At 41.6% G+C, this 12,132-nt stretch overlaps 1 protein-coding gene and 1 pseudogene across 1 annotated transcript in view; one reads left to right on the forward strand and one right to left on the reverse strand.

The window, feature by feature from the left end:
• The first annotated feature begins 2,196 nt into the window (after positions 1-2,196).
• The window catches only part of LOC122492686 (zinc finger protein 33B-like), a 35,477-nt gene continuing 25,541 nt past the window's right edge, over positions 2,197-12,132 (forward strand). The window contains 1 exon segment of the mRNA XM_043596198.1: positions 2,197-2,577. Coding sequence (XP_043452133.1) covers positions 2,563-2,577 — 15 coding nt within the window. The 5' untranslated portion in view covers positions 2,197-2,562.
• On the reverse strand, positions 5,310-5,865 carry LOC122493432 (annotated as a pseudogene).

Below are 12,132 nucleotides of genomic sequence, written 5' to 3' on the forward strand. Positions count from 1 at the left end.
CTGGGTGGCTCAGTTGTTTGGGCGACCAACTTCGGCTCAGGTCATGATCTCACCACTTGTGAGTTCGAGCCCCGCTTCAGGCTCTGTGCTGACAACTCAGAGCCTGGAGCCTGCTCAGGATTCTGTGTCCCGCTCGCTCTCTGCCCCTCCCTCGCTCCTGCGCTCGCTCTCTCTCAACAATAAAACGTTAAAAACAAACAAACAAACAAACAAACAAACAAACAAACAAAAACCGGTCAATCTCCCATTTCTTCAAGTAATTTTAACGTCACAGAGGAAAGAATATGTAGACGAATAAAGAAATTTTGTTTTGGACTGTCGATTTTCTGATGTATCCTCAATTATCATTCATTGTTGTGATTTTGATGAACAAGCTTTCTTGATACCGCCCTTGACCCCTGGCTTTTTATTTCATGAGAGAGTTGCTGATGGTGACAGATGCTAATTTTTTTCATATTCTTTTATTGTATTGATGGAGTCTATTTCATAGTATTTCAAAAAGTGAACTCGACAAGCAGGTTGCTTTCCTTGACAGTTCTAGTCTAATTGCACACTGGTGTCACCTAGAATTCAGCTGCAATCCGCAACTTTTGGGGAGTCCCTGACGGGCTCTGACTGCTTGGGTAACTAGGTCAAGCTCCCCAAACTTCCCACGTGCTAGGTAAAGACTGCACTCTCAGCCACCCTCCAACCACTGGTCGGTGAATCTGCAGGGAAAGGTAGTTTTCTGCCATTCGGCGCGGACTGCTCACACTGTCCGGTTCTGCGCATGCCTAGTTCTGCGCATGCTTAGTACAGCCTTCTGCCTCCGGGCACTTCCGCCAGGCTTTTCCTCCCCTCCCGTTTTCCTCACTTCTCGCGTGGGAGGCGGTTCCCAGGCCGCCGAATCTCTGCGCTTTTCTGGGGTCAGTGCCTCGTGACGAGGGAGCGATAGGTGAGCGCGGGACGGTTGGACGAGGGCCGAGGGGGCGGCGCTGCGCTGACTGGGAAGTCGCGGGGCGGCTGTAGGCGGTCGGTGCCGGTTTGTGTGGAGGAGGTCCGTGGACCGGTGACGGCGGGATGGGGACGTGTCCATCAGCACGAGAGGTCGGGCCCCCCGGTGCTCAGTCCCTGCCGGAGCGGCCGGGGCCGTTCGCGGGGCCCGGGTCTGGAGGCCGCGGGAGGAGGGCGTGTGTCCGGAGGCGGTGGGAGAGGGACGGCGCTGCGGCCGGGAGGGGGGCCCAGGAGCGCGTCGGGTGGAGGCGGGGTGGTCCGGGAAGACGGGCGCCCCTGCCTGGGCTGACTCGGTTACCGCCCCGCCTCCTGGTTCTCCTTGTATCCTTCCTGGAGTCTGAGCGGCTCTCCAGTGGGGTCCGTGACTGCTTCTTGAGGCGTGGTGTTACTCAGTCCGGCATGAGGGAAGGATCTCCAAGAATCCCTTACTTTTTGTCTCATTGAATAGAAACATTGTTTGTTTGTTTGTTTGTTTTTCTTCTCGAAGGTTACTGACTTATTCAGAACCACAGTTTGTTAGTGGCGAAGACTGGAAGTTGTGTCTCCCGACTCCAGAGAGACTGCCTGCTTTTCCACACGAGGAAAGGCAAATTACTTTATAAAAAGATCCTTGTTTTTAAAATTTTTATTTTTGAGAGAGAGAGAGAGAGATAATGACTGTGAGTGGGGGAGGGGCAGAAAGAGAGGGAGACACAGAATCTGAAGCAGGCTTCATCCAGGTTCTGAGCGGTCAGCACAGAGCCCGACGGGAGGCTTGAACTCAACGAACTGTGAGATCATGACCTGAGCTAAGTCAGTCGCCTAACCTACTGAGCCACGCAGGTGCCCCTGTAAAAAGATCCTTTTGAGAAACCCAACCAGGACAAAGAAAACATAGACCTGTCCTTAAAGCACTGCTTTTTATCCTTTTCTGTGGAATCATTAACCAAAGGTTTAGTAACAGTAGGAAAATTGATAAACAGAGTAGTCAGGAGTATTTTTTTGTAAGTTTATTATCAAGACAGAGAGAGAAATAGAGCGAGTCAGGAAAGGGCAGAGAGGGAGAGAGAATCCCAAGCAGGTTCCATGCTGTCAGCACAGAGCCTGATGCAGGCCTTGGTCCCACGAACCCTGAGATCGTGACCTGAGCCAAGAATCGAGGCTGAACTGACTGAGCCACCCAGCTGCCCCAGGTCGGGAAGTTTTTTGTTTTTTGTTTTTGTTTTTGTTTTTGTTTTTGTTTTCTTTTTACAGTAGTTTGGTGAAGAGTTAATGTTGCTTCACTGAGTATATTGTTTTATTTAAACTAACTTTTTTATTTAAATTTTTTTGTGTGTGAGCATCAAGAGAGGTTTAAACTGTGAAAAAAATCCCCAGGAAGCAAATATTTACATTTAGGTGGTCTTTGAACGTCTGCTGCCCTTTCTGAAGGCGAAAGGCACTGACGCTCTTCGTATCTATTGGGTTGTATAGTTTTATAGGGCAGGAGCATTCAGGAGCCACCAGGCAGGCCAGCTCTTTTAGGACCTCATTCCTCCTGTAACTCAGCACAGCACCAGAGTTGTCTACACTTTTCCAAGACAGCAGAAAATGAACAAATCCCAGGTAAGTTCTTCATTCCCCACATTATTTTGCAGGGGACCTGGTGAGATTTGTGAGTCCCATACTAATGGGAAATTAGCAATAGATAGAAATCTACCTTTACAGAAAATACAAAGTAACAGATCAATAGCAAGGCTAAGATGGCTTGTAGATGCATGCTGATCATTCTATATTTTAGAGTTTCTAAGCTGACCTGCAAATAACATCTCTGTTTCTGAAAACCATGGAGAAAGGAGGACACAGTCTTTTGGATACAGACAGAATTTTTTCAAGACACAGAGACTTCTTGGATGATATCTTTTTTGGTTTTAACATAGGGACACACAGTGAATATCCTTCCTGTGACAGCCCCGAAATGAGTGCCTAAAACTGTTCCTCACTGAAAGTAAAAGGGTTCAAGAGCTAGTTCAAGTGGTTAATTTAATGATGGTCTTGTTCGATCCTGGTGTAAAACCCGGTATGTTCAGAGGAATGAATGGTCTACATGCCTGTTAACAAAAACTCTCCATAACTACTTTAGCCAGGTTGTGTATGCGAGTTTTATAGCAGATGGTTCAAAGTTAAATTCTCTGGTAAATGTGTCTGAGCTTCTCAAATTCATCCTATAGATTTCTGTCTTGGTTTTTCTCTTCCACTTTTTTGGGGTTTGTCCAGGTAAAATTGCCAATGATTTAATTGTCATTGCCTTCCTTCAAGAACTGCTCCATTACTCTTCTGACAGTCTCTCCTGGGGAGTCTTCTTTGTCTCTTCTGTAGCCTTCCTCATTGTACCCCATCGTTCAGTTCCAAGTTTGTATCCTTTGTCTACTAGTCTTAACGTTTATGTCTACGTGTATGCTGGAAAAATAATACTGTTTACTACTTTGAGCACTTCTAAAAATATGTAAATTATCTTAATGTTTATATGACAGGCATTTTCTCCCCTCAGTACACTAGTAATTTGAGATCTATCCATAGGAAGTTTATTTATTTACTTTTTTAAATAAATAGTTTTTTTAAAATTTTATTAGAGTTTGTGAGTGGGGGAGAGGGGCAGAAGGAGAGAGAGAAAGGAGACAGAGGGAGAGAGAGAGAGAGAATGAGAATATCTTTTTTTTTTTAATTTTTTTAACGCTTATTCATTTTTGAGACACAGAGAGAGACAGAGAGCATGAGCAGGAAAGGGGCAGAGAGAGAGGGAGACACAGAATCCGAAGCAGGCTCCAGGATCCGAGCTGTCAGCACAGAGCCTGGCGTGCGGCTCGAACTCACGAACCGTGAGATCATGACCTGAGCCGAAGTGGGACGCTCAACCAACTGAGCCACCCAGGCTCCCCGAGAATGAGAATATCTTGAGAGAGAGAATATCTTAATCAGGCTCCACACTTAGGGTGGATCTTGACCCAGAGCTGACTCTCTCAATCCTAAGATCATGACCTGAGCTGAAATCAAGAGTCCTGATGCTTCACCACCTAGGCACCCCTGTAGTTTGTTTCTTTTAATGTTGGATTTTCCTGCTATCTGGACACAGTGTATCCTAAATACTGTATTTCATTGGTAGACATTCAGGTAATTCCATTTTTCATTGATATAAATACTGCTGTGAATATCCTTGACATTCTCTGATAAATGCAAATGTATCTCCAGACTCATGAACATTGCTTCTCAGAGTGAGGACCTTTGCCCAGAAATGGCAACGTCACCTCGAAACTTGTTTGACATGCAGATTGTGATCCACCATCCCAAACCTACTGGAAGAGAACTTTTGGAGGCCAGGCCCAGTAATCTGTGTTTTTAACAGGATGTCCGTGTGATGGTGTTAAGTTTAAGAATCATTGCTCCAATGTCCAGTGATTAATATTTTTAAGTTATAGGATATGAAGATTTCTAATTTTTCTAGGTAAATTGTTAGTTATTAGAAAACTACTTTTCCTCCTTTCTCTCCAGATGTAAAAATTATTTTTACATTAAAGGGCGAAAAACTTCATTGTTTAATTTCCATGGGTCTGATTATTTAGTTTGTGCAACTTTCATAAATTTATGGCTTTTTAGGTTGTTTTATTCTACTGAGTTTTGTAAGAATTCCTGTGTATTTTATTTATTTATTTTTTTAAGTTTAATGGGCATTGAGGAGGGCACGTGTTGGGATGAGCACTGAGTGTTGTATGGAAACCAATTTGACAATAAATTATATTTAATATATATAAAAAATTTATTTATTTATTTTGAGAGAGACATAAACAGCATAAGTTGGGGAGGGGCAGAGAGGGAGACATAGAATCTGAACCAGGTTCCAGGCTCCGAGTTATCAGCACAGAGCCCGACTCAGGACTAAAACCCACAAACCGTGAAATATTACTTTAGCTGAAGTTGGACACTCAACTGAGTGAGCCACCCAGGTGCCCCACCAGGCAGATTTCTAATGCATTAAAAGCTTAAAATTCTACCTCAGTGGAGATTTAACATGCCAGTGTGATTTTCCAGGTACTTTTCAAAAATTGTTAAATTTCCCCCACATCCTGGAGTCTTCACAATTAGATGGTAATTTCAAACAATACTACTTTCGGAAATCTCTTTTATTTAGAAATCCTGCACCTCTTTCTTTTGATCAGAAATTACAGAGCTTTTCTTCAGCTTATAAAACAAATTCTACTTAAAATAAGTTTTATTTTTAAAATAACAAATAGATTGCCAGCTTGCAGAGACCTGGGGGAGCAGGTTCCATCCTCAGTTCTCTTCAAATGCTGCTGTCACTGTCAGTGCCCCGATGTCCCTCTCCCCGAAGCTACCAGTTGTTCCGTCTCCACATTTAATGTATGTATAAGCCATTCCATTGCTTCTCGGCCACTCTTAGCATTTGCAGATGTTGTACTTACTGTCAGTCCTTCAAGGTAACTGCTGAGACAGACTCCTTTCACAATGATTATGGCTTCTTAAGTCAAAAGGGTTTTTTCTGGGTCCTGAGAATGTGGTTTGTGTAGAACTCTGTCATCCACTGAAACCATATTTGTAAATGAAATACTAGCAGACCTAAGTTCCATTGTTTTGTCTACGGGAACAACTACAGAATGTTTTTGCACATATGTTTTAGTTCTTGCTGCGCCAATAAGAGATTTCACAGTGGAAGGCAATCCTCGCTCTGTTCCGAGAAGTCTTTGGCTTTGAAACTTTCCAAAGGGATCTGTATGTTCTGTCCAGTACATTAACTCCAACCAAGCTTGAGGTCATAGGGTTCAGGTATTTCTGCACTGCGACTGTGGAAACAGTTTCCCATGGGTGATTAGAAATGCGCTCTGAAGTCCGTATCTTCATGGTGCTGTCAGCCTGCATGATGACCCTGGCGTTCTGTAGGAGACAGACATCAGGTCACTTTCTTCCCATACGATTTGTCTAAGAACTCTTTTTGAAAACTTGAGTTTCCCCACTGTTTTGCAGTGTGATGTATGTCATAGTGCATACATCTCTGGGTCCTTTCGTGCTCTGTTCATTTCCACTGCTTAGTTTGGCCCTTCTTAGGCCAGTACCACATTTGATAAAAAAATATTTCAAGTGAGTAGTGTACATCCTTCCACACTTTTCTCATCTTCAGCAGGATCCTGCTTCAGTTGGCCCTTTGTGTTCCTGTACAAATATTGTTAGCATTCACAAATAACCTGCTGGGACTTTATTTGCAGTTGAATTGAATCTATAAGTCAATGTGGGAAAAATTGCTAATTTTCTGATATTGAATATTCTGCCTGTGAACATGATGTATTTTCTACATTTATGTAAGTCTTTAGTAATTTTAAAAGTTTCTTTGTGTGTGGAATTCTTACACACCTATTGTTAGAGTTATTTCTATGTATTTAGCATTTTTATTAATATATATGCTTTTTTTTTTGAGAGAGAGAGAAAGAGAGGGTGAGAAAGAGAGGGGAGAGGGGCAGAGGGAGAGGGAGAGAGAGAATTTTTTTTTTTTTAATTTTTTTTTTTTCAACGTTTATTTATTTTTGGGACAGAGAGAGACAGAGCATGAACGGGGGAGGGGCAGAGAGAGAGGGAGACACAGAATCGGAAACAGGCTCCAGGCTCTGAGCCATCAGCCCAGAGCCCGACGCGGGGCTCGAACTCACGGACCGCGAGATCGTGACCTGGCTGAAGTCGGACGCTTAACCGACTGCGCCACCAAGGCGCCCCGGGAGAGAGAGAATTTTAAGCAGAGTCCACACTCAGGGCAGAGCCTGACAGGCCTGGATTCCATGACCCTGGGATCATGACCTGAGTCTAAATCAAGAGTTGGATGCTCAACCAAGTGAGCCATTCAGGATCCCCTAATATACCTGTATATATTTTTTTAATTTTTATTTTTTAAATTATTTTTTAATTAATTTATTGTTTAATTTACATCCTAGTTAGCATATAGTGCAACAATGATTTCAGGAGTAGATTCCTTAATGCCCCTTACCCATTTAGCCCATCCCCCCTCCCACAATCCTCCAGCAACCCTCTGTTTGTTCTCTATATTTAAGAGTCTCTTTTTTGTCCCCCTCCCTGTTTTTATGTTATTTTTGCTTCCCTTCCTTTGTGTTCATCTGTTTAGTATCTTAAATTCCTCATATGAGTGAAGTAATATGATACTTGTCTTTCTCTGACTGACAGATTTCGCTTAGCATGATACCCTCCAGTTCCATCCATGTAGTTGCAGATGGCAGGATTTTATTCTTTTTGATTGCTGAGTAATACTCCAGTGTGTGTGTGTGTGTGTGTGTGTGTGTGTGTGTATGAATGTGTATATATGTATGTGTATACACATACATACACATATATATACAGACACACACACACACACACACACACACATTCATTTTGCATCTTCTTTATCCATTCATTCATCCATGGACATTTGGACCCTTTCCATACTTTGGCTATTGTCAGTAGTGCTGCTATAAACATTGGGGTGGATGTGCCCCTTTGAAACAGCATATCTGTATCCCTTGGGTAAATACCTAGTAGTGCAATTGCTGGGTCTTAGGGTGGTTCTATTTTAAATTTTTTGAGGAACCTCCATACTGTTTTCCAGAGTGGCTGTACCAGTTTGCATTCCCACCAGCATTGCAAAAGAGATCCTCTTTCTCCGCATCCTCGCCAACATCTGTTGTTGCCTGAGTTGTTAATGTTAGCCATTCTGACAGGTGTGAGGCAGTATCTCATTGTGGTTTTGATTTGTATTTCCTTGATGATGAGTGATGTTGAGCATTTTCTCATGTGTCTGTTAGCCATCTGGATATCTTATTTGGAAAAGTGTCTACTCATGTCTTTTGCCCATTTCTTCACTGGATTATTTGTTGGGTGTTGAGTTTGATAAGTTCTTTATAGATGTTGGATACTAACCCTTTATCTGATATGTCATGTGCAAATATCTTCTCCCATTCCATTGGTTGCCTTTTAGTTTTGCTGATTGTTTCCTTCGCTATGCAGAAGCTTTTTATTTTGATGAGGTCCCAATAGTTCAGTTTTGCTTTTGTTTCCCTTGGCTCCAGTGACGTGTTGAGTAAGAAGTTGCTGCGGCTGAGGTCAAAGAGGTTTTTGCCTGCTTCCTCCTCTAGGATTTTGATGGTTTCCTGTCTTACATTTAGGTCTTTCATCCATTCTGAGTTTATTTTTGTGTATTATACATATATTTTCAATTGTACTTTTTAATTGCTTGTTGCTGACATGTTATTTTTTATATATTGATCTTAAATCCAACAATTTTTCTACATTAATTTACTATACCTAATAATTTATCTCAACCTTATTTGCATTTTTAATATATACACATGTGTAATCTGGTATTAGTGACACTGCTGTTTACTTTTTCCAATTCATAAAACCTTTTTTTCTTTATTGCCCTCTTAGGTCCTCCAATATATGATACTCAATAGAAGCAAAGAGTAGGTTTCCTTGTCTTTATTCTGTTCTCAAAGGAGGAAGTTTTCCTCTCAATACGTGATTTTTGCTGCATTTTTTTTTTTGCATTTCTTACCACATCAAGGATGTCCAATTCTATTCCTAGTTACCTAAAGTTTTTATTTTCTTCATGAGTGCCTTTTAAACTTTATTAAATGGTTTTGGACATGTATTGAAATCATATTATTTGTCTCCTTCATTTTCTTAGTTGGTGAATTACATTAATTTTTAAATGTAAAACTACCTGGATATTTCTGAAATAAATCTAACTGGGTCATGCTAATATTTTGTTTCGGGTTTTTGTTTCTATGTCTATGAGAGAGATTGACCACTAAGTTTTTGGCCAGGGGGAGATATGTTCTTCTTAGGTTTTAGTATTTAGCATCAAAGTATGTTGAATGAATGTTTCCTCTTGCTTTCTCTACAAGATTTTGTTTTATTGCTACTTCTTTCTTAGATATACATCCATATGTGGCACCATCTGTGCATGGAGTTTGTTTGTTTCTCCTTCCTTCCTTCCATCCTTCCTTTCTTCCACACCCAATCAGGGTCTCATTTTATACTCTGTTTGTATGATGTTGGCCTTTCTTTTAGGAGATTCTACATGTAAGTAACACCATATGGTGTTTGTTTTCTCTCTTGACTTACCATAATGCCCTCAAGGTCTGTCCATATTGTCACAAATGGTAGGATTTCCTTTTTCCTTTGTTTTTATGGTTGAATAGTATTCCATTGTGTGTGTTTGCACACCACATTTTCTTTATCCCATCCATTCCTCTGTTGATGGACACTTACACTGTGTCATGCCTCAGCTATTGTAACCAATGCTGCAGTGAACAGGGGATTAAGGTGTGTTTTGCAGTTTTGATTCCATTTCTTTTGGATTTGTGCCTAAAGTGGGATTTCTGGATCATCTGGTAGTTCCACTTTTAATTTTTTGAGGGACCGCCATAGTGTTCTCCAAGGTAGCTGCGCCAATTTACATTCTCACCAACAGTGAAGGGTTCCCTTTTTACGCCACATTCTTGCCATTTATTATCTCTTGTCTTTTTGATGGTAGCCATGCTGAGAGGTGTGAAAGTGATATTTCATTGTGGTTTTGGTTTGCAATTCCTTGATGATTCATGATATTGAGCACCTTTGCATATACATATTGGCGTTTGTAGGTCTTTGGAAAAATGTCGGTTCAGGTCCTTTGCTCATTTTAATTGGATTATTTGCTGGTTTGATTTTTGAGTTGTATGAGTTGTTTGTACATTTTGGATATTAACGTCTTATCAGATACATGATTTGTGAATACCTTTCCCCAATCTGTAGGTTACTTTTCAGTTTATGGACTGTTTGCTGGGCAGGGCTCTTAAGTTTGATGAAGTCTTGTTTGAGCTTTTGTTGCCTTGCTTTTGGCATCTTACCCAAAAAACATGATCGTAGAGAACAATGCTGAGCTTCTCCCCTATGTTTTCTTCCAGGAATTGTATGGTATCAGTTCTTATGTTTAAGTCTGATTCATTTCAGGTTAATTTGTATGAGTGGTGGAAGATAGGGGTATAGTTTCATTCTCTTGCATGTAGGTGTCCCGTTATCCCGCCACCATTTACCGAAGAGACTATCCTTTCCCCATTGTGTGTTTTTGGCATCCTGTCAAAAATGAGTCGACCATATAAGCGTGGGTTTATTGGGGGGTTTCTGTTCTGTTCCATTTGACTGCAACTGTTTTTATCACTGAAATAAGTCTCTCTTTCGCCGCAGTTGGTATTCCCTGTAATGTACCTTAATTACGCCTTCATTCACTTCGTTCATTAACCATTTATGAATAGTTAGTATGTGTCTTAATGTGTGCCAGCTGGTGAGGATTCTAAGAATGAGACATCGCTCTTTATAAGGAGAAACTCTTAGAACTGTGTAGGGCAGTAAAAGAACTCACGTGATTTTGACGTTACTGTAAGTCCTACGGTGGGGATCCTGTTTTGTTTTCCTCATGATTTTTCATTTCTGGTTAAAAATGAAAAGACAAGATTTTCAAGCCTAAAATAACATAATTGTTTTTTGTATTGGGTGACGTAACCCATTTGTATTTGTTCTTGTTAGGCTTTAGTCCCTCCATCTGACAATGTATTTCTTCCCTATGCTTTTTCTTGGTTGTGTGGGGCACCCCGATTGAGTGGGAGCCGGCAGGGGGCGCCAGTGAAGAATTCACTCAAGACAGAACAGAAGAAATAAAAGTTTACCGGATACCCTGCAAGGGAGCAGCTGGCAGGATGGCAAAGGGGAGACCGTCTGCTACTAGGCGGTGGTGAGGGGCTGTAGTTCTCGAGTAGCTGTAACTTTTCCCCCTTTTTTGGTAATCTTAGGCACTGTGCCTGCCGTGGGCAGCCCATTGGTCAGTGAGGGCCTGTGGCTTAAGGAGCCTGTTCACGTCAGCTTGGTGGTCGTGGTCGTGGTCGCTGTGGGTCCTTTTGCCTTGCTCAAGCTTTGACTGCTCAAGCCTGTTGTATACACAAGCGGTCTCTAGAGGTTGTTCGTTTGTATTTTATTGGATTATTTTGTTTTGTTTTTTCAACACTGCCATCAGTCAGCTTGTGTCGTAACAAAGGATTCCTAAATTTATTTTTTGTTTGTGTCTGTGATCTTAGGGGCTAAGGCGTGGCTCTGCTCTCTGTGCTGTGCATTGTGGGGTCAAGGATGAAGGATGATGTCTCTGAAACTTCTCCCTGAAGTGACACATTTCCCTTGTACCACTTTCCATTGGCCAAAGCAAGTCACGTGGCCCAGCTTGATGTCAGTGGGCAGGAGTTGTGATGTACCCACAGGGGCAGGCTGGGGTGCTGGACCTGCTGGAGAGGGGAAAAAATATTTTGTGAGTGGTTTGTCAGTGGTCACATGATTTATCAAGTGACCTTTGATGATACAGTTTAAAGTTACTCCTTCTAGAGTGGTTCAGTATTTAATTTTTATTCTAATACTAATTATCATTTAAGTTTAAATTGTGGTTATAGTTTGTAATTTTCTATTAACATATGAAAGGACCTTTATTATTACTGCAATTCGACCTTTACATTTACTTCAGTCATCTTCTGCTATCCCGTATTTTGTGGAAGCCCTCTGAAGTATTTTGTTTTCCTTAATGAAGAATATTTGTAATACTGTTTTTCAAACAGTTTCATGGGGCACCTGGGTGGCTCAGTCGCTTTAGCATCCTTCTCTTGATTTCAGTCCAGGGCATGATCTCACGGTTCCTGGGATGGAGTCGTGCTTGGGGCTCCACTCTCACAGCATGGAGCCTGCTTGGGATCCTCTCTGTCCCTTTCTGTCTGCCCCTCCCCTGCTCGTGCTCTCTCTTTCTCCCTCTCAAAATAAATCAAGAAACCTAAAAAAATTTCTTGAAGCAGTTTCATTAAAGGACAGAGCTGGTATGTCAGGAACGATTTGGAATCGAATATATCTCTTGATTGGTGAATTCTGATTATGTGCCTGGATAATACTATGTTAAGTAAGATTTCTGGATTAGTTAGTGCAATCCTACAGCACCTTTATGCTGTAGGTACTGAAATTACAGAAGCGTATAAGGATTTACATTCAGGATCTACATAGAATAGTTCATTTGCAGAAAATGCAGTTTGAGAAGTGGACAGATTTGAGATCTCTTGACTC

Source organism: Prionailurus bengalensis, chromosome D2 (genome assembly GCF_016509475.1).
Source record: "Prionailurus bengalensis isolate Pbe53 chromosome D2, Fcat_Pben_1.1_paternal_pri, whole genome shotgun sequence".
NCBI classification, from domain to species: domain Eukaryota; kingdom Metazoa; phylum Chordata; class Mammalia; order Carnivora; family Felidae; genus Prionailurus; species Prionailurus bengalensis.